Source organism: Saccostrea echinata, unplaced genomic scaffold, assembly GCF_033153115.1.
Source record: "Saccostrea echinata isolate AGI-Se365-2 ecotype Australia unplaced genomic scaffold, CSIRO_AGI_Sech_v1 ptg000061l, whole genome shotgun sequence".
NCBI classification, from domain to species: domain Eukaryota; kingdom Metazoa; phylum Mollusca; class Bivalvia; order Ostreida; family Ostreidae; genus Saccostrea; species Saccostrea echinata.
This window is the reverse complement of record NW_026889810.1, coordinates 1,519,331-1,542,893: the sequence shown is the minus strand read 5'-3', so window position 1 is coordinate 1,542,893 and position 23,563 is coordinate 1,519,331. Positions and strand designations below refer to the sequence as shown.

The following is a 23,563-nucleotide window of genomic DNA, read 5'->3' as shown; positions in this document are numbered from 1 at the left end:
GAATTGATTTCTTAAGCAATGGGAAAATTATTTATCGCAATTAAATTCTTTTCTTTTTCAATCGTTGGTGTTGAAAAATCATTACCTGAAATTAAAAAAAATAACTAAATGGTCTAACAGGAGAATATAATTTTTTCATTAACACAAACATAGTTCAGCTTATCTAATTTGTTTAATTGCTTTAACAGGTTAAAGTTGACCAATGAGCATATAATTGTCCAAGCGAATGTGTTAAAAAGACGCGATAGAATCGAGGCAGTGAACGAAATGGCCTCCTATTACAGTGTAAATAATGTGATGTTGAGTGGCCGCTGGCCGCATTAAACAGGTGGCCGTTTATTCCAGTTAAAATAGATAGGAAAAATCGTCGGGGGGAACTGTATATCACACCTGAACAGAGAGAATCCAAGACATGTACTTCTCAATAATCAAATACGACACAACTTCAAACAGTAAGTAGAGTCCAACACCAAAGAAAAAAAATAAGTATGATAAAGAGAATGATTTTTTTTCTGCATAAAACGTGAACATATAAGCTTTTCTCCATTAATAAATGTATCAAATTTTCTCATCAGCTTTCTCATAGATGTGAAGCTCATCATAGGTGTTGTGTTTGCCGAGTTCTCCGAGTTCTGCATAAGGGGAAGTTATTCTGTTATAATTAATAGATCAACAATATTAGATAAGTCATTTTTAGAATATATTTTACAAAATGTTTCATATCAAATTGCAAACATTTAATTAGTGAGAGAAGACACTATGCATACTTATCTCCCGCACTGTATTGATCTGGAAAGTAAAAAATAAAGGTAAAAAATTATCTTTGAAATCAGAGATTAAAGTTACCATAATAATCAAACGTAAGATTTTGTCGCCAGCTACACATACAGATAGTTTAAAAAATATTCTGTATGTATTTTCATAATTACATAACGAGATAATGTAGAATACACTATGACCCGAGAAAGATCATAGACAGCAAACCTCTGATCAACACACAACTTTTAATAGAAGATTTTTGTTACGGAGCTAAAGACATACGTATCTGATATTTCTGATTTTAAGTTTTGAAATCCTTTCAAACTAAGCTTTTATTGGGATAATTGTTGACACTTTTGAGAATCTACTAGTCAGAGTTGTTAGAAAAGTTTACTTTGTAGATTTAAGGTCAGTTTATTTCTGATATGTTTTAAAAATAAAATAAGGTCAATTTATTTCTGATATGTTTTAAAAATAGCATTATTCATTGCATGTTAATTAACACAGACAAATCATTAATATGCACTAGAAATTAAGTCAGCACATAAATAAGGCATTCTTGGTTTAAATTTTGAAATCTTAGAAATATTACCTGCAATATCGACAGCTGGAAATTCCTTCACATTATCCTTTTGTTTGAAGAACTTTTCAATCGTACCTTCATTTAATCGAAGAAAATATAGCGATTTTAATATCTATGATCTTACAAAATGTTCTTTCTTTTTTGTTTTATTTGACGTAAAAATTCTCAACTTCTTTGTTGTAAAATGCATTCTATTCTAATCTTTTTAAATCAAGATCAAAAAGAGTCTAACTTATTTTAAACCATACAGTAAAATGTGATAATGTGAAATCGTTTTATTTCATTTTAAGGAGAGAGTCATTATATAGCTCTTAAAAAATTAGCATTTTCATAGTAATATCCATACTTCAAAAAATCTTTTTATTGCAACCCTTTCAAGTCAACATAGCAGACATTCTCAAATTTCTAACGTTGAAGTAATCTGATTACTCACTCTGATTTCGTTTCCAGATCAGGTAATTTAAGACACTTCCGGAGATAACGATTAAAACAGAGACAATAATACTAATAATGGTAGTAGTGTTGCCACAGCTACAAGCTTCACACATCTGTGACTGCGAAATTTTATAAAATGAGGCATTATTAATCAATAACTCAAACATAAGGGTCAGTCGACGGAAACATCAAGGTAGCATTAAATTTAGTTACCGGTAAACTCATATATTTTCTAGCGTGCTATCTTTTTAAAAACATTTTCTTTCTTTCAAATCACGAGTATTCGGCAATTCCTTTTAAAACAACATAAATTAAAAAAATGCATATCCTCCACTGCATTTTTTGACATATTTGATAGCTCACCTTAACATAAGTTTCACAAACTCCTGATTCGTGATGACATATCTGGTTGACACAGTCTGTGTGACATTTCCTTTTACAATTCTCACCCCAGTATGATCGTCTACAAACTACAAAGAAAATAATTCTAAAAAGCACTGATCGATTTTGTAAATACAAAGGTATCTGTACATATAAAACATGGTATTTCATATGATCATGTCTCCGATTTTGGAAAGAAAGAGAATTAATATTGTAAGTTATATGTTTGTCTACAACCTTTCATACAAAGAGATCCTTCGTAACCAGAGGAACACCCTTCTAAACAAGAGCCGTTGACAAAGTGGCATTGTGAGTCATTTAAACAGTGGCCACAGGTTTGGTTACAATTAACCCCGTAAAGTCCGACTCCACACTCTATATAAATAAAAAAGTGATCTGTTTATTTTCTTTAAATATTAAAAGAATGATATGATCAAGAGGTATGTATCTCATATCTTTAAAATCTTTTTTTCTTTTTTAATAAATAAATGAATTTTGAAATATAACGAGTTATTCCTTTTCATTTTTTTTTCTTATTAAGAATGTATCTGCAAAGCACCTCTTTCTTGTACGTACCCTTATCACATTGAATTCCTTGCCATCCTGGCTGACATCCTCCCTCACAATGTCCAGTGATTCTGTCACATCGCTTAGACACTCCACAGCTTTTACTGCAATTCCGCCTGCAGTCTTTTCCGTAGAAACCAGGAACACACTCTATCAAAACAATAAAATGGGGATACATTGTAATATGATCATGAAATGTTGACCAGATTTACATCTTCCATTATATAAATATTGCATGTAGTTGAGTGTAACTTTGAAAATTTTCACCCCCAAAAAATCATTGTCAACCGAGGCGGAGCCGAGGTTGACAATGGTTTTCGAAGGGTGAAAATTTTTAATTTTACACTCAACTATATGCAATATTTATTACATTATACTGACTGTTTTATACAAATACATATTATAGTGAACCTTGTGCGCAAAAATTCTGCGCAGTCAATTTTTTTTTTAATGTTACCCGTCGTCAAGCAATGTTAACTGTTGCTACGCTGGAGGGCGTGGCTTCATTATTAAGCAGGTAATAGTGTTTTTTAACAAATGTTTCTCGACGAATCAGATTCAACTTATTTACATGAAAGTATAATATAAGAAAATGGAGAGAACTTATATAAGCCACTTTTGCCTGCTGTTCATTGAATGTTCATTTATGTACTTCTATGTATATCATAATTAAAATATAGTTCTTAAACTAAAGGAAATGTTGACCAGATGATCAGATATTCTACTGAAAGCATGAAAAATCGACCAGATAAACAATTTCTAATGCAAGCTTTAAAAGTTGACCACATAAACATTCTCTACTATAAGCAAGAAATGTTGACCAGATAAACAAGTTGCACTTTAAGCATAATGTTGATCGGATACAAAAGGAAAATTATACATTAATGTTACAATTGGGGTGTGAATCATGTGTAAAACCATGTAGAATTTATAGGCCTATCCAAATAGATACCTTCCAAATTATATGAAAAGACATGAAATTTTTTAAATACTACATGTATTTTGGAAAATAATTCAATTGAACATGTGCTAATTATCAAAAATATCTTTTGCTGTTTCCAGGATAAACAGTAACATGTGAGTATACATTGTTTCTAAATAAAGTTTGTTAAACATTTACTCCTGTCCTAAAATTATAATTGGAATGTCATATCTTTTTATATTCAAGTTATTTGAAAAAAAAAATCAAAAGCAATTAAGACAACATGAGACAATGTTATTTATGGAATTTTGAAAGTGTTACCTTTGCCACAGAGCAATCCATGGTAGCCCACAGAACACCCGTCAAAACATGTACCGTTACTATGGTGACACTTTGTATTATTAAGACAATATCCACATCTCTGACTGCAGTTAGAACCGTGCATTCCAGCGTCACATTCTTTACATATCAATTAAAACAAGGACTATGTATTTTAAAATAAAAATAAGGTTCATTGACAAATTTTCATGTTTGTGAACTTTATATTTAGTTTTCCTTTTTTTCCTTTTCTCCGATTTAATACACTTTATACAATTTAATTCCTAGAAGACAACATACTGTTTTGATCTTAATATTATCTATATCTATCAAAGAGATCTTTAGTCTAATGACCTTTGTCATTCTTTTCATCTCTTCCTATTCTATATGCGTTCATCCTTTCCTATTCTGAATGCATACCTTGAGTTTGAAATTGTGTCACAATGTCAATGTTCTAAACTTTATCTTTTTTGGAACTTATAAGAAATACAGTATATGAATAATGAATATGAGGTACCTTGATCACAAAGGTTTCCTTTCCATCCAGGCTGACATCCTCCCTCACACTGTCCAGTAAACCTGTTACATCTATTGGGAACTCCACAGTCTATACTGCATTCATATCTACAGTCCTTCCCGTAATAACCTGGTTGGCAGGCTTGAAATATAGACATATTTATCGACGATAATTATAGGTTCTAAAATCACTTCATGGACAAGTTTATTATAACTGCAGTTTTTTTTTAATTTTATTAATACCAATCATTTGTTTCAGTATATTTCTTTTAAATATGACAGTATTTATGGCAAGCTAACTATTTTCTGTGTGCTTGGACTAAACTGTATTTAATCTTTATAAAATCTTACTAAAATGCCTCTGTCATTGAACTGAATACTATTTTTATTCTAAATATTACGCTTTTGGTGAAAAAGCTTATAATTTATAATACAATGAGAATATTTGTTCTAGTTTATCAAGTTGCATTTGAAAAAGTATCTCTTTAAGTCTTTATGTATCTGAGAATGGTTGGCAAGGCCACTAATTTGCATAAACAGCATCGCTGCCTAGACGAATAATCGTGTACTAACAAAGTTCATATTTACCACATAAATGCCAACACAACTTTACATTAGATTGATGATTTAAGGATAAACAGTAACATGAGAGAACGCATTTTTTCAATGTAAAGTTTGTTAAATATCTACTCTTGCATTAAGTTCTAACTGTAATGCCATAATAATTTATAATCAAGTAATTCTGAAAAAAAAATGGATATAACGAACAGTAATCAAGCTTTAGAGTCCGTTGATTAATTAATTGTATGCTGTTTAACTTCCGATTCGAGATTTTTTCACTCATAATAAGACGTCACTGTATTCCATCGAATGGATTCAAATTTAAACCTATACTCGGCACTCATGGCCTTTAAGCAGTGAGAGTTCTTTATCGTTTCAAAGCCTACCGTGACATGAGACCTCGGTTTTAAAGTTTTCATCCGAAAGACCAGTGACTTTTAATTCTAGTGCCGGGCGCTTGGCGAAGGAACAGTCACCACTAATGTTTACACCTTAAGTTTGTCTCGGTGTGGCGAATGAGAATCGATCCCGGGTCTCCCGACCACGAAGCGAACGCCTTACCAGTGAAAGTTCATTGAAACAATAGAGCAAACCTGGACCTCTAAAAGCATCAAAGGTGGAATCAGTTTCCATGGAGGAGTTCGCATCTCCTTGTCATGATCAGACAAATGGAAAAATCCGTAGACAATTCAGTGTATATAATGGCCCAACAATAAGTGTGAAAAATGTCAGACAGCATTCATTGTACCGGTATTTGCTGACAAGGTCAATAAATAAGAACACGGAGAGAATGATTATAGATATTCCTGCCTGCTGTTCAATCCTATTCAAGGAAAATGAATAAAATATATTTTAACCCCCCCCCCCAAAAAAAAGACAACGTGAGATAATGTTTTTATGGAATATTGAAAGTGTTACTTACCTTTGCTACAGAGCAATCCATGGTATCCCGCAGAACACCCGTCAAAACATGAACCGTTACTATGGTGACACTTTGTATTGTTAAGACAATATCCACATCTCTGACTGCAGTTAGAACCGTGCATTCCAGCGTCACATTCTTTACATATCAATTAAAACAAGGACTATGTATTTTAAAATAAGGCTTTTTGACAAATTTACACGTATGTGATCTTTCTCCAATTTAATAAACCTTACCAAGTATCACTATTCGGTTTACTGAAAGAAATATCTTTTAGAACATTACTGTTTTGATCTTTGTATTATCCATATCTATAAAAGAGATCTTTAGTCTAATGACCTTTACTAATCTGCTCATCCTTTCCTATTCTACATGCATACTTTGAGATTGATTGTCTCCGAATTTCAATGTTTTAAACCTTTTTTGGAACTAACAAGAAAGAGAAAAATAATGATTAATGATTATTAGGTACCTTGTTCACAAAGGTTTCCTTTCCAACCAGGTTGGCATCCTCCCTCACACTCTCCAGTATACCTGTTACATCGTCTGGTTACTCCACAGTTAACACTGCATTCATGTATACAGTCCTTCCCGTAATAACCTGGTTGGCAGGCTTGAAAGATAGACATATTTATCGATGATATAAGTTTTAAAATCCGATTATAGACAAATTCCTTATTACGGTAATTATGCGATTTAATGAATGAAATATACGGAGATAACGAACAGTATTCAAGCTCAAAAGTCCATTAAACAATACAAAATAGGACCAATTATTTATTCCTGCAGAATATGTTTTTTGATAATTTAAACATTAACATCTTAAAGCTATATGGCAAGCAAAAAATATATTTTCAAAAAAAAATCTTATTATAATGCAGCTGACATTTCACTGAATACTATTTTTTTTTATCAAAGGCTAAAAATTTACATTACAATGAGAGTATTTGTTTCAGTTTTATTAACTTGCTTTTAAAGTTGTATCTTTTTATGTACTTGAGAATGAAAGGGAACGACCGTGATTTTGCATAAACGACATTACCGCTTTACGAATAATTGTGTACTCAAAACTTTAAAATTACCACTTAGCACCAACACAAAACACTATATATCGACCATTTAGAAAACTTCATATTGCTAGTTGTTCGAGGAAGAAGTATAATATAAAGCTGAGTAAAAAAAACCATCACTTCAAACTAAGCTCTGAAAGTTTTATTCATTAATTATACGTTAAACATTCTTACCAGTTTGACATTCTTACCAGTTTGACATGTCTCTCCCTCCGCCCCTTCACTACAGCCTGTAAGACACGTGCCGTTGACATGGTGACAGGTTTCTCCGTCACTACAGTTACCACATGATAGAGAACACTCCAAGCCGTACATTTGTTTACCACACACTTAACAATAAAATAGTAACATGACACGATCATCAGTATCTATCCTACGTAGTACTTATATGAAATTTGTGAAAAGAAAGATTCAAAAGAAACAAATGATCAGTTTTGAGTTTTGTGAGATGCAACACTCACTTTGCAAAACTTACAATGACTACACATACGACCTTGATACCCCGGTTTACAACCCAGACATTCTCCTGTGGTGATGTCACATCTTTGCTCCTGACAGTTCTCAGGACATAATTGGTCACAATATTCTCCGAAATATCTTTGATCTGGGCATCCTGTTTATATAAAAAAAAATCCTTTAGCATTGAATTTGTTTTCGATCTAAATAAGGAAACATTATTAGTCAGGATGAATTCGCTGCTAAAGTGCATTTTTTCTGTATAACATAACATATCTTTTAAAAAAAAGGTACCATAAACTTCCAATTCACATAATTCATTGTACGCATATTGAGAGTAATAACTTGGATACGTCACACCCCGTCTCCTCTCGTTGTAGTATATAACATAACGTCCATGTACAGGACAGCTTATTGTCTGGTTCTCTGTTGGTGTACCGTCCACTGTTTGTATCTCATGAAAACAAAGATAGCCATCGTCCTTCACCGTGGTATTAGAAACGTAGAGAAAAAATCCAGCAAATCGACCGTAGTAGGCACCAGGACCTACAAAAAAAATCAATCATATTTTGTGCAGTTGATATTTTTTTTTAATCTCGCCAATTAAATAAGGTAAATGTGGTATAATACCGCTATTAATTTTTCCCTATATAAAATAATTTTACTGACAAATTGTTCATCCAGTATGAAAGCAAAAGAGCCGAACGAACAAATATTTTAGGAACTTAATAACATCAACCGTTCTAACGTGAGTACAAAAAATTGCTACATGACAATTAATGTATGGTAATTTTTGACATATGGGTAGCATTTACGCAATTTTTTTCAACGAAAATTTAAGAAAAGAGAGTTGAAGTTCAAGAATGATATTTAGTGATAGCAGAAAAAGATGAGTTAAAGCTTCGTTCCGATGGCAGAAAAAACAAGAGGCCCAAGGGCCTTAACGGTCACCTGAGTATAATACAACAATTTAGAGGATCCATAGAGTATAAAATGAACTGAAAGGTGAAGCTTTGTTGTCCAAAAGCAAGAAAAATAGGGTGATCAGGATCAAAAAAATAATTAGTCTAGTATTCATTAACAGTTCATAAATTAGGTTCTAATCTGTTCCCCATTTATCACTATCACCATACAGCATATTAACAAACTATCTGTGCTTATGTACTATTTTAATTCCTAGTTGAAATCTCTTACATTGGCCTCTCTTGGTCTTTGATGAACATTTAATAAGACAAGTTATTTTTGTCTCATTTTTATTTATCTATTACTTACAAGTCCACCTGATCATTAAAACTATGAAATACTTTTTGTATTATACAATAAAAATTCTTGCATAATTCTCTTATTCTATTAACCTTTCAAGTACATTATTTACTGTGATTAATTATCAAAAGTAAATGGCAAAGGAGAATAACTCCTCTCAGTAGAATACAAATTAAAAGAGCCTGGCCAGGACCAGAATACTTGACCAAATGGACCAGGTGTTCAAAAATCTGGTAAAAATACCCTTCCTTATTTAAACTTTTACTCTTTTTGCCTCTGATATGCCAAAATACAGAGAAGATTTTAAAGAAATAATGCATTTTTACTACAGATTCACTATATTATCAATAGAGATCCTCACCCTCCCCACCGAGAAACACCAGAGCCTCTCACCCTGGGACCAGAAGTTTGCTCATCATAAGTAATAAGTAATCACTTTGTTTATCTGCTTAACACTAAGGAGCAGACAGGATTATTTAATAGAATTAATGCATTTTCACTATATTATCAAGAGTCCCACCCTTTCACCAACACATCTGACCCAGGGGTCATGCAATTCACTACTCTGGAAGAAGCACTCTTGCTCATCATAACTATATACTTAGCTTCTATGCTTTTTAACTAGAAGCAGAAAAGAATATTTTCAGAGGAATTTTGCTTTTTCGCTCTATAATCAATAGAGCCCCCCCCCCCCCCAACCTTTTCACCAGAACCCTTGACCCTGGGGCCATGAAATTCACAATTTTGGAAGAGGCATCCTTGCATGTCATAACAATGTACTTTGTTTAAATAGTACTCAGGGGCTCGGAAGAAGATTTTCAAAGAAATAATACACCATCACTATAGGAGCTATATAGCCCCACCCTAGCACCAGAACCCCTGTCCCTGGGGCAATGAATTTCACAATTTTGGAAGAGGTATCCCTGCTTATTATAACTATGTACTTAGTTTGTTTAAATAATACCCAGGAGCAAAGAAGAAGATTTTTAAAGCATTAATGCATCTTCACTATATAATAAATAGAGCCCCGCCCTAACATCAGAACCCCTGATCCAGGGGCCATGAAATTCACAATTTTGGTAGAGTCACTCTTGCTTATTATAACTATGTATTTAATTTGTTTAAATAATACCCAGGAGTAGAGAAGAAGATTTTCAAAGAAATGATGCACTTTCACTATATGATCTATATAGTCTGCCTTAGCACCAGAACCCCTGACCATGGGGCTATGGATTTCACAATTTTGGTAGAGTCACTCTTGCTTATCATAACTTTGAATAATTAATTTGTTTAAATAATACCCAGGAGTAGAGAAGAAGATTTTCAAAGAAATAATGCACTTTCACTATATGATCTATATAGCCCTACCCTAGCACCAGAACCCCTGACCCTGGGGCCATGAATTTCACATGTCAACAGTTTGACTGCTTCATGTCCAGGAGTAAAGAAGAAGATTTTTAAAGATTGCATTAATTTTTGTGGTTTGAGCCCCACCCCTCAGGCCCCAGGGACCATGAATTCACAAATTTTGTTCCCCTCACACATTGATGCCATATGCTAAAATTGACTGAAATTGGGTTCAGCGGTTTCAGAGAAGAAGCTGAAAATGTTCAAATGTTAACACACGACGACGGACGAAAACAGATAGCGTAGGTCACCTGAGTCACTCAGGTGACCTAATAAAAATCAACAACTGAGATAATGACCTTGCAGTAATCTCACGGACTGCTTCAGGACTTATCAAATAGTGCTATTAGCTAGAAATTTTGCACATTTCTTTTATTTGTTTTTGGTAAAATGTCCTGGAAGTTTCATGAATTGATTTTTTTTTTCTTTTATGGAGTTAAAGTACATGTATATGTCAAAAAAAAATATCCGAAGATCCCTCGTACAGCTATACTATTTGCAACTTTATAATAAAGAGTGTCAGTATGCATGGAAATTCTCATTCTTTTAAAAAAATTATAATGTACAATTTTGTAATTTCGTAAAAGTACTTTATCCCTGATGGGGCCAAGTGTAAGCAAAGTTATCAAATTCGACTATAGTACACGAGTTTGCAGCATTTTCCATCATCTTGCAAGAACAGAGACAGTTCCATCTCATGTTTTTTACAGAAATTGGGAAGGTGTGAATATCATTCATATATCAAATCTCTTTATTTACTCAATATCGGTGTACTTTAACCGGGACTTTTATATTAATGCCTCTGCCTTGAAATTGCAAGGGCATATAATATTACCCCCTTTCCGTCCCTCACTCTGTATAAGTGTATGTCTTTTCGTATATAGAGTCCCTGAAACGTTCTACTTTCCCATTTTTCCGTTCGCTCACCGTTCGTTCACCGTTCGTTCAGCATGCGTTCACCGTTCGCTCACCGTGCGTTCACCGTTCGCTCTCCGTTCACAGTCTTGCGTTCTGCGATCACCGTGCGCTCGCGTTCATCGTTCACAAAGCGTTCACCGTTCGCTCTTCGTTCGTTCACTGTACGTTCACCTTGCGTTCAGCGTTCACTTATCGTTCAGTCTTCACTGTCATTCGGAACTCCAAAGTGAAAGGACTTATCTTTTTTGGAAGTAAGGATTTACGGGATTTGAAATTTAATAATTCACATATCGTTTTTAAAGGATCAGTATTTTATTGGAATAAATTATCTACAATATGCTTTATTATTATTCTAACTTAGCTGTTAAGTTATTATTTAAATTACTCTGGAAAATAAATGTTGTTATGAGTATGTACCTATGTAGAACGATGCTGAAAAATTAAATTTAAATACGGGCAATATAGGGGTACTTCAAGCTCTGCAACATTTTGCTGTTATATTAAAGACGACAAGTCGTTAATGGAGAGATAATAATCCATGTCAATTAATTTAGCAACTGCAGGAAAATTAGAAAGTATTTATTACTAACGCATTTTTTTCCCAATTATTATAGAAATACTTTATTAGAACTAGTTCTGAGAATTATAAATAGTACTGCGGATATCCAGTTAATTAAATATCTGTGGAGCGAATTAAATTGATAGTGTGGTTAAAAAATATTTATTTAAATGTAATATACTACAATTCATATATAAATTCTACTGTTAGAGAGAAAAAATTCCTCTCTTCACAATAACTTTGTATGTTTGCCATTCAATATGATTAAGACACCCCCCCCTTTTTCTACGTAGATCGTTCACTTAGTCAGTTATTTCCAGTATATTTTAAATTAATATTTAAAAAGAAGTAAACGCGTTTTGTAGCACAAAATTTCAGTCTCAGAACAAACATGCCTCTAAAAAAGTCATTAAACAATAGTAGTTCAAAATATACACGCGCTGACGTTGGTATTTTAAATTGGCCAGGGAGTACATGTACGTTTCAAATTCATTCCAACTGTTTATGCCCAATGTATTTTATTTATTTATTTATTTACTGGAAAAATTGGAATCAGATCTAGAAATGATAAAACATGTAAAACTTCTTGGAAATACTACAGTGTAGCACTTCGCCTTTGGTGTGACGAATCTTTCACACCTGCACAGTGTCGAATGATTTTGATTGACAGGACAAGCACGTGGACTTCGTGTGAACTTGAAGCAGGAAAATAAAAACCGATTATGACTGTCAAACAAAGTGAATTTGTTGATAAATTAAAAAAAAAGGTTACTTTCAGTGCCTGGGATATTTAGATAAAAATTAAGAGTTTTTGTTTATACAGGTACATGTACATGTACATGCATTTGTGAAAAGGGGGGCTAAAACATAATATCTCTCTCTCTCTCTCTCTCTCTCTCTCTCATTTGTCCGTTTAATCAAAACTATAACACGTATTACTTAAATACCAAGTTCTGAAATTTTTAATCTATAACAAATAATATGAATGCTTCTTTGTATCACCTTGTCCGAGTATAATCACGGGGAATTGTTTATTAGATACATGTAGATGTCTTCTGAATAAATCATCATTAAAAAATGAAAAGACACATAAATATATTATTGCATTAATTTTTTTAAAATTAATTGAGGGTATACATGCAAACTTCCACAAAAATATATTTTTTAATTTTTTTCTCATTATTTTACACGGAATTGCCTTGACACGGAAATACATGTATGGTTGTTACAACCGTTGTAATTCATTCTATAAGTCAGTAATGTACTATTCGAAAATCATTATCTGTAATGGTTTTATATATCAAATAAGAATAAACATATTTATTTTACAACTAGAATGAATTTATGTTTAAACTTCAGCGTTCGGTAACAATGTGAATGTTTTACAGCGATAAAAATCCTGTGATTAAACAGCTGAATTTAAACATCATACATACATGTATGTGCAGAAAATATTGTAAGAAACTTAATTAATAGTTTTACTAAATGTGCATGTTTCATCTTTCTTAGGACAATTTTTGAATATTTATTTATTTTCCGCCTGACATTAGATTACAATAGAATAGATACAATACATGGAAAAGATCAGAGGCATTCCGAATAAATCGTTCATCTTGCGTTCACCGTTCACTTTGCACTCGCGTTCGCGCTCCGTTCGCGTTCTGCGTTCGCTCACCGTTCAGCGTTCACCTACCGTTCACCAAGTTGCGTTCAGCGTTCACACATCGTTCACTCACCGTTCGCTCTGCGTTCGCTCACCGTTCGCTCTGCGTTCGTTCAGCGTTCGCTCACCGTTCAAGTGGGAAGATAGAACGTTTCAGGGACTGTATGATGGGTTCATTTTAATTTTTTCTCTTGATATTCATGGCTTACCAATCAAATTTGAAAAGTTTAATAGAAACCCGACAAGGTTAATAAAAATGTCGTTTTTTAAGTATACACTCATTGAAAGAAGGGAAAGGGAGAGGTCAAAATGGTCTTCCATTTCGAGTACATTTAGGTGTAAATAAAACAAATAATCAAGGAGCAGGACCTTGAACTGATGAAAAATCTTAACTTTTTAAAAAATATATTTTTATGCATTTAATAATAATTTAGAATGTTCTCATAGTTTAAAGCTAACATCCAAGCCACTTTATTTATTCCTTTCAGAGTATTGTTCCTAAAGTGAATACCTCATGCTGATAGACCTGGCTTACCCGGTCTTCTAGCTAGACCACGGATTAAATGGCTAAAGTCAAGGGAGATACTTTTTAATACCTATTTTGTGAATTCATCAAACATGCAATTGTGTCAGATGAGAGAAAAACATAAAAATTACAACCCGTGGAATTAATCCTCTATGCAATACATAAATCAAGTAACCTACAAATGTGAGAACCGTTGGGTCAAAGATCAAGGATAAGAAGACAATCTAAAAGAAATTTCATGGCCCTATATGACTGTGCTAATTTTTAAGTATACCTAGCCTCCTTATTGAATTTTCAACGCAAACTATTAAATGTACAGAACTTTTATGTTTATTCCGTTTGAAGATACTACATTCTTCGGGCAAAAGTAATCGTCACTGACATCAAAATACACGATGGCCGTAAAAGTTGTCATAGCTTTTTTCCCATCGTGCTATTTATGGAGAACTTATCGGATTCGGATGTTTAGCCAGAGTAAACGTTACTAGATTGTGATGACCTAAATATGTAACATTTTGTCAGTTTTTCTCTAGAATTTGTTCAGTAATTACATTTACAAAATTGCAACGATGGAAAACGGAGGAAATTCAAGTTGCCATTTTATAACAAGGTAGATGAAGTCTATTAAACCGAAATTAATATATCAAATATTGGTAGTTTGTTTGGAATACCAGGCACAACTATGTATAGTATATTATGAAAAAATGGAAGACTTCGACGAACTTTCAAAACTGGTGAAAAATAACGGAAGAGAAACTTAAAGTAAATTTACAAATATTAATAATTAAGGAAAGGAATATTCTTTATTTTTATTAAACTACGAAAAGAAAATAATTAATTTGAAATTTAAAGACAGACAGAAACAGCAGATGGTTGTCATTTGATGTCACAGAAAAATATGTATATCATTGAGTAAGGAAAGAAAGAATTGGAACTGTGGATCGTCATTGGAAAAACTAGGTGTACGGTTATGTATGCCAGCTGATTAATCGACTGTACTTTTTGTTAAAGGTCGCCAAAGAGGACAACCTCCATCTCGTGCATGCGCCTTCGAAGACCCAACATTCTCTTTTGATCTCGGGTTGTATATGTTTCAAAGTTACAGTAACTTTAACAAATGTATATAGAAATATTTACTCTGAAAAATATATAGATAAATTTTAAAACTATTTGTGACCTGTTATCCTGACTGAAGTCATATCTATCAAAATGACGATGTCCATATACATCGATCCCGATTATTTGGTGTCTTTATGGAGAAAAAAAAATCACTACATATTGGGCAATGTAGTCTCTAGTTATAAAAATATTAAAGAAAATTTTTGGTAACGATATAAAAAAAAAATGCTATCTGAACTTGTGTACAGCTAATCATGGAAGTAAAAGGGTTCTGGAAACACGTAAATATATATTTTATTCAGCAGGTTTATTTAACAATTTCCTCGAAGACAAAGAAAAGTAAGTAGAGGGTTCCAAGGAGCGCACGTGTCGCCTGCTTTGTGGCTTCATTAAATATGTAAATAAATCTAAGAGTGGTTAGGTTCTTATTTACTATTAGCATGATAGTTCGTGCATTTGCCTGCAACAAATGGCATCCAAGGATAGTATAAGACTGCGAAAGAATCTGACAATAAAATATAATATGGTTCGGTTATCCTCAAATGAATAACTAATTTGAAATTATTAGATTTAACTATTCATCAATTTATTAATACTTGATTCCAACAATGCTCCAAAAGAGATTCCAGTCTGTCTTTACCTACAATTGTCAGTCTAAATGATTTATTGTGAAATAGCGATCTAGATGTATTTCCATATCATTTACATGGATAAATGATAATTATCAAAATCCGGGCTCTCATAATTCAAAAGTCATAAGAAAATATTAAACTACCCGGGGTATTTTTTCAAAGAAGGTCAAAGGTCAAGTGGATTGTATTGCTGGTATTTTTACATTGTCTTAACAAACAGTGCGCATGCTAAACATGATAGATTTACCTCTTAAATGTCAACAATATGCGGTATGCACTATGATTTATTTTGATAAGTAACTTAGAGGTCAAGGGTCAGGAGGTTGATAACCATTGTAATTTACAAAAGCCATAGTACCAAGCAATATATGTGCAAAATATCAAATCCATACCTTTTACAATTTTCGAGATACTGTATAGGGGGAAAATAACTCGCGGTGTTAATATTCGCTATATTCACGGTGTTAATAAATCCGTGAATTCAAGAAACAGTGAATAAGTTTTAAATATTAAATCTCGATGTTTTATTTGGAAATTTGAGAATAGACTACTATAGGTATATATACGTACAGTACATGATCATTCAGTAATTACGAGTATAGTATTTGTCATTCAATTATCTTAATTATCACGCTTTACTTTAATTCAAATAAGCAGCTAATTACCTGTATTTATTCTTCAACAGCTGTTTTAATAGATACATGTTTCATCAGTCAAAACGCATGGGTCATCGGTTTTGATTACCCGTGCGTAACGTTACCACGTGTATTTGTTACCTGCATTAGCATTATGCGTATTAGTTTTTATGGAAATTTTGGTTTAAAAAATATTATTCGAATAACTATCGAACTTGCTGAAGATATGGAAGGATATCATTACGTCTACCTACATTAATACATTGATTAGCATCCAGTGTTTTTTTTTTTTTTTTTTTTTTTTGCTGCGATGTGTTATACCTTCGGAAAGATGTACGTACACATGCACTTATAGGAAAGTCATTTGACGTTTATAGTAAAAAATGTTTTGATTAATCATCAATTAACTACTAAACCTAATCATTTTATATAAACCTACCCTGTTCGTGAAGTGAATACCTAACGCTGATAAATGTCGTTCTAGCTTTACTATGGGTTACACTGATAAAGACAAAGGAGGTAACTTTTATGATATACCGATTCCGCGAATTCAACAAACCGCGATCGTGTCCGAGGAGAGAAAAACGTGAAAATTACAACCCGTGTAATTAATCCCCTATACAGTATAGGATATGACAGACAATGACAGGAATACTTATACCCGTTGACTGTATCTGCATGAGATTAAGGTTAATAGTAATTTTAATGTACTTCAATTTTTCATGCCATTAAAAAGGGACAAATTTCGGAAAGTATGAAAATATCAAGATGTAATCATTCCACATGGAAATGGTAACTAGTATTATTGTCAGGTTTTGTCTAAATAAATGTTACCTTTAACACTTATGAAGCTCAGAAAATATCAGTGCGCTTGAAATCTCATATCATTTGAATTCTGCATATACACATATAAACATATATAATAATACTTCACCCTCAGTTTAAATATTTGAAACATTATACATACTAGGTGTATTATCAGTCCTGTAGAAGATCCTGATGTGGCTGATGCTGACCACTCTCCCTAGATCCACTCTCAGTGTCGCTGTTTGTTTTCCGACTGCTGATTGTGTACATTGATTTCCTCCTGCTGAGCGGTCAGTATATTTCCCGTCCACCGCTTTTTCTGCTCCCCAGTCTGTTTCTTTACCTGGAAAATTGTTCTGCTGCCAGGCATGTCTCCGTAACGCTAAGTTAACTTGCGAGAAAAAAATATATATGAAGATAATGAAAAGTAATTCAGTTCATGAGTATAAAAATAAATGCTCAAAATATCTGTAAAATGACAAAACAGAGGAAATTACGTCATACGGGGGTTGTTAGAAAATTCACGGATACATTGATGTACGGAAAATACATTGTGTACTTTGAAGGATAACGTATGTCTAGTAAAATACTTATCTTATTTATGTTTATTAGTACTGGTATGTTAAAAAAAAAATCAGGTCCACTTACTTAAATTTTGAAGTACGATCGTACGATTCTCAGATTAATCACTTGACGTTTTTTGACTTCAGGTGACGTAACAAACTGATTCCAAACCTGTTAAGTTTCTTCACATTTCTAAATATAATTCAAATTCATTATACTTTTCATGTCTTTTTCTTACTTAAAAATTGAACAAGACATGTTACTTTTGTTCGAAAATGTCTGTTGTGGCATGTAGGATATTAGTGAGATCTTAAAAACAATGTTTACGCAGTTCAGCGATCAGGTATGAGAAACAATGCAAAATCCATTGGCGCAACACCCATGCGATAAGAAGGATATTGGGATATCGCAGTTTCAGCAGTTTCCCATTATGGGAAACTATATGGAAACCACATGGAAACCTCAAGTTTACATAATGTTTCCCAGTGGTTTCCGCAGGGGATGCTAGGTTATTCCGTCAAGTTTCCGTGGCACGGAAACTACTACGCTCCGATTCCATTAGGTATCCCAAACACGGAAACTTCGGGAAACCTGAAGTTTCCCAAGCCTCCATGTAGTTTCCCGTAATGGGAATCCTGAAGATTCCATTGGTTTCCATGATTAGGAAATTACATGGAATCGGAGCGTAGTGGTTTCCATGGAATGGGGAAACAGGATGGAATCCTTTGGTTTCCCATGAACGGAAATTAGAGGAAACCTCATGATTCCTCAAGTTTCCATGACTCAGAAAACTACTTGGAATTGGAGCGTAGCGGTTTCCGTTACAGGGAAACTTGAAGATTCCCTTATTTTTCTGAGACGGGAAGCAATGTGGAATTGTGGTGTAATAGTTTTCATACCATGGAAACTACAGGGTAGGTTGAACATTTCAATTTTGGGAAATGATTGACAAGCTACTGGAAGCTCAAGGATCCCTGTATTTTCCATGGTAAATCTTTCTTTTCTAGAATGTGAAAAGAGAACAACAGTTTTAAATCAAAATATATATCATTAATTTCCTTGGAAAACTGTGTTTTCTTTTCAAAATCTATTAAAAAATGTATAAAAAAGAAATAGTATCATAATAAAAAAGAAATCAAATCATATGTTTAAATATTCATTTGATGTACAAAATCATTATTTTAAAATGATATCAAAATAAATAAAATCCTATATATAACAGTATATCACAGTAAACAATGCAGTAGTCTTTCACATCTAAGTCCATTCATAAACTTCATTAAATACTTAGTACTTCTTTCAACATCAGCTTCCCTTGTATTTTCTTCACATCATCTGCGATCTGCAATACATTTTCGTACAAAATATTTATTTGATGTAAGAACTGTATACTTCATTACTTGAATATTATTTAGAAATCTGACAAGATCACCTCAATGTCCTTTAATGTACCAATATCAGTGATTAGTTTCAGTCTTTAAATTTAATGACCATGAAATCAGAATAATGAACGTTACACAATAATGTTTTAAACCAGATTAATATCAAAGCAGGTATGATTGAGAATATAACCATCTCATAGAACACTGCTTTTAGCTGAGTCAATTGAAGAGAAATGTGCTCCAGACAAGGATATTACAAGGAGTTGTTTCTTTTTTAATTGACATTTGACCTAGAAAATTGGTTAAAGATCAATTCACACCCTTCATCACATGGCACACAAGCCAGATCATACAAAGGGAGGAAATTATGTTCTGGACAAGGACTTTAAATAAAGATATATAGTGTATTCTGATACTGACCTTTGACTTGGATAATTGGTCCAAGGTCACTTTTTCCCTCTATCCACAGGCACTCTATGTGATTAAGTTTGAGTGAGATTGGGCTAAGAGGGAGAAAATATACTCAGGACATGTGATATCAGATGGACAGACAGATCATCTCATGGCATCCGCAGAACAGGACCCTAAAAAAACAATGCGTATATATGTAAAGCTATATCCGTACAAGTTAATATGAATTTATTCATCATATGTTGCATTGCATACATGCTTTAATCATGTTTAATACCTTATGAATAATTTCATATTTCATGTACACTCAGTTTACATACAAATAATCTTACTTTCATCAAAATCGACCAACATAACAGCCATTCAAGATTTAGCTAATAAACATTCAGTACAAGTTCTATATGCTATACCATAATTTATGATATCTACAGACACATACTAGAATTATTTACCTACATTCTAAATCTTGTTTCATGTCACTGAAATTTAAGGCAATAACCATTAACCAAATACCAGTTATAGCCCCAATTTGCATACATGCATGTTGTAATGTTTATTCAAAACTTCTCATTTATAAATATTACCAATACCTTATAGTATCTTTAGTTAACTAAACATATACCTACATTTAAAGCTTCAAAGTGTTTCACTGAATATTTTAGAAATAAAAGTCATCAAAATACTGACCAGCCAGAAATAAGTATATGTGCATGTCCTTATTTTTATTTTTCATTCTTGTCTTGTTTCATTTAACATGTTTCAATGCTAGAAAGTTTTAGTAAGTAATAATATTTACTACTTTAGCATAGCATAGAGATTGTGACAACCTGTACATTTTCCTTATACATATGCTATGGCTTTGTAAGATGCTCTAGTTACAGATAATCTATTTAAATTGTTCTTTTGATTCTTCATAATTTCTAATTATATCTGCCAAAGAAAGGGTTTTATCTGTGTTGGCTTACAATAGATCTATAAGTCAGAACTATTTCCATTGATGATGATGTCCTTCGTGAATAATCTGATAAGGTGAGATTGCGGACACTTTTTGTTTAAATATTGATGACTTAATTGTAATTTAGTAATAGAAATAATTCATTTATACCTTGTCGTTACATCATTATGACATAAAAAGTCCCAAATGTCCAACAACTGAAAAAGTTGACGATCCGAGAACACATGTATCCAAACCGGATATATGTTTGTCTGTATTAACAAAGAAACCACATTCGGTACAAACATTATTATCCGATTTAACAACGAAAAAAAAAATTCATACACTTTTCATTTATATATGAATAGGGAGAAAACTGTTATAGTAAGCATTCATTTTCATAAAAAAAAATCCAAAATGGCGAAACGTTATCATACAACATGGAAAAAGACAAATGTGGTGCCATAGGGCTAGCTATACAAAATCTACTATATATGTACATATATGGACATAAATCACTATATTTTGTATAATTCAAGTTTATCTTTCCTTGTTTGCAATGTATAAACTAAAATTTTCAAAACTTAGATATCAAACATTTCAAAATGGCGTCAAAACAAATGTGGTCTTCGATGGGAAAGATTTGTTCATGCCCATTATTACTATTATTTACCGTTAAAAAGTATATAAAAATATACGTACACTAATCCTTGGTTGTTGATCATTGAATTTTTCACAGTTTTAAAGACACTGGGTGGCGAAAACATCATTAACTTTTCACATTTGCACCTTACACCCGAGTTCTTCTCCGTCTTGCTCAACTCCAAAAAATGGCGCCTCGTGAAAATTGGCCAATGAAATTAAAGCCTCTGCAAAGCGATGGATTGTGGGAAACGGAACCTTTTTACATTAATTATATTAGATGGTAAAGTTTTTATATATAATATAATTTCCCTGTAACGGTGACTATGAGTTCATATCCCTAATGAAGTTCTTCCCTGTTCATAAAAGGGGGGGGGGTGTGCTCCTCAATAAATTTGCTGGTTTCGATTTTGAGCCTGATATCAATAATAATCAGTGGACGAAATAGCTGGACGTTTTTTTTTTTTATTTGCTCTATTTTCTTGAAACATCTTTGTCTTTAGTTAAAAAAAATACCTAAGCAAAGGTAGGGAAAACAGTATTTTAATTTGGAATACACCGTTTTAATGTATCAGAATTTTTCACATTAACTTTGAAAATCGATTTATAAAAAAGGAGAGTAAACACAAGGTGAAAAAACGAACCAATATCTAAGCGAAGGTAGGGAAAGCAGTAATTTAATTTGGAAAACACTGTCCCGTAGAATAGAATGCGGGGGGGGGGGGCAGGGGGTGAAAGTAAATGTTCTTTTCTTAGGGGGGGCTGTCAGATTTTTTTTGGAAGTTACCCTCCTTTTTCAGTGAAACTGTTGCTACGGACCTGAAACACATAATAAAAATAAGCCCAGAATTATTGTAGGTAACCTACAATCATGTCCATTGCATTCTTCATTTTAGTTGTGATTGGTAACAATTTGTCAATATTTGATCATCTGATTTGTTTTGCCCGGTATATACTCGTTGATGTGCAGGGCTGTATATATGTGGCTTCAGCCGTTTAGCCAGTACCGGTATCTTTCATATATAATTATGTTCTGGTAATTTCTGGTAAGGCTTGCTAGTTAAGAACTTTCTGGTACAGTTTGTGCCCCAAACTGAAATAACTTTCTTACAGGCCTGTAGTTTGAGTAGACAGTTTTACGTGCATTTTTTTAAAATAAGTAATGGTACATGTTGGCGTATAAAAGTCAAGAAATGGACGGCGTATGTAAAGAAATGTTTGTACATGTAGTAGTATTGACAATCACTACATCAGTATACAATACCTAAATATCGAAAGAAACTTTTCTCTCCATTTTTTGAAGGAGGGAAGGGGGCTTGAATTTATAAGGGTAACCTTCTGTTTAACACAATACACGATTTAAAAAAAATCGCTAAGCATCTACGTGTAAAACAATTGATAAATTATTGGGTTTTTTCTTCAATGAATTGCCTTAGCGTGCAGTTCTTCAGTAGACGCTGTTCTTAAGGAAAAGAAAATCATGTTATATAAATATAATAGACTTTTCTTTATTTACTAGATCTTTGTGTACAAAATAGCTAAATTAAATATACGTGCATGGATGCATTTAAGACGAACATTATTGTAATTTCATGCGAAAAATGAAGATATTTACTTCATCAAGGTCTGTGTACAGATATAAATAAAAAATAAGTTATTTAGTTAACACTCATTAATTTTGTATATGAATATTATTCTGCTGTATTATCTTATCAATGTCTTTGTAGAGGACTATATAAGAATTTAACACAAAACATTTATTTAGTAATCTGGTTGTTATGTTGTATAATAGATCCATCTGCATCCTTTCTCATAAGCAATTTATGAATTAAGCAGGCAACAAAATTGACAATTAATAATTCTTTCTATGTTTACAATATTTGATGTTTACCTTGATGTCAAACAAGGACGATCGTTAATTACGGATTAAGAAATTTAATTTCATTTATCTATTCACTTACAAATTTATTTAAAAAAGAATTATGATTTAACACATAACGAGAATTAAGGTTTATTCTAGACCGATAGAAAAATATATGTAATTTTCAAACGGTTAGGAAATTTTCTTTTTAGGTCAGTAATGAAAATTGAAAATTTAATACAGTTCTTTTTTTCTTCTCGCGTTGAATATCTTAAAATTAATGTTAGTAGGTTATTTTATCAATATTTTGTGGTCTTATTGATAATTTAAATTATTTTTTTTTTAAATCAAATCAATGGCCAGTAATTATCACCTATATTTATACGGAGTTTGCGGAGACTATGTGTATGTACATGCTTGACCACAGCGCATTGTTCCTCTTAGGTAGAAAATCCTCTCAAATCACATAGAATATACAAAATATACACAGTCGCAGGTGTCTTCGCGAACGTGTCTCCACCTGTGGCAAGTGAGAACAGGTGCCCGCGATTACAAGGGTCAGCGCAGTGATTGAATTTTATCTGACCAGTTTACACCGAGTTTTATAAAATTACAAGTTGTATTAAATCTTCTCTATTAATTCCAATTCACGTGTTTTTATGAGTTTTACCGAGACTAAAATGTTAAAAATTGCTTAATTTGGGGTTAAGGTCACAGAATGTTCAATTTTATTACACAGAATTATACTTA

At 32.7% G+C, this 23,563-nt stretch overlaps 1 protein-coding gene across 1 annotated transcript in view; it reads right to left on the bottom strand.

Annotated features, from left to right (window-relative positions):
* Nucleotides 1-529: 529 nt before the first annotated feature.
* LOC133175198 (cell death abnormality protein 1-like) overlaps nt 530-23,563 on the bottom strand; it is a 30,166-nt gene continuing 7,132 nt past the window's right edge. Inside the window, exons 3-14 of the mRNA XM_061310311.1 lie at nt 7,785-8,036; nt 7,510-7,647; nt 7,226-7,363; nt 6,437-6,577; nt 5,965-6,102; nt 2,735-2,875; nt 2,396-2,533; nt 2,141-2,247; nt 1,776-1,896; nt 1,352-1,417; nt 768-789; nt 530-652 (exon numbers count right to left, since the gene is read on the bottom strand). Of these exons, the coding sequence (XP_061166295.1) occupies nt 559-652; nt 768-789; nt 1,352-1,417; nt 1,776-1,896; nt 2,141-2,247; nt 2,396-2,533; nt 2,735-2,875; nt 5,965-6,102; nt 6,437-6,577; nt 7,226-7,363; nt 7,510-7,647; nt 7,785-8,036 (1,496 nt within the window). The 3' untranslated portion in view covers nt 530-558. The remainder of the gene's footprint in view (nt 653-767; nt 790-1,351; nt 1,418-1,775; nt 1,897-2,140; nt 2,248-2,395; nt 2,534-2,734; nt 2,876-5,964; nt 6,103-6,436; nt 6,578-7,225; nt 7,364-7,509; nt 7,648-7,784; nt 8,037-23,563) is intronic.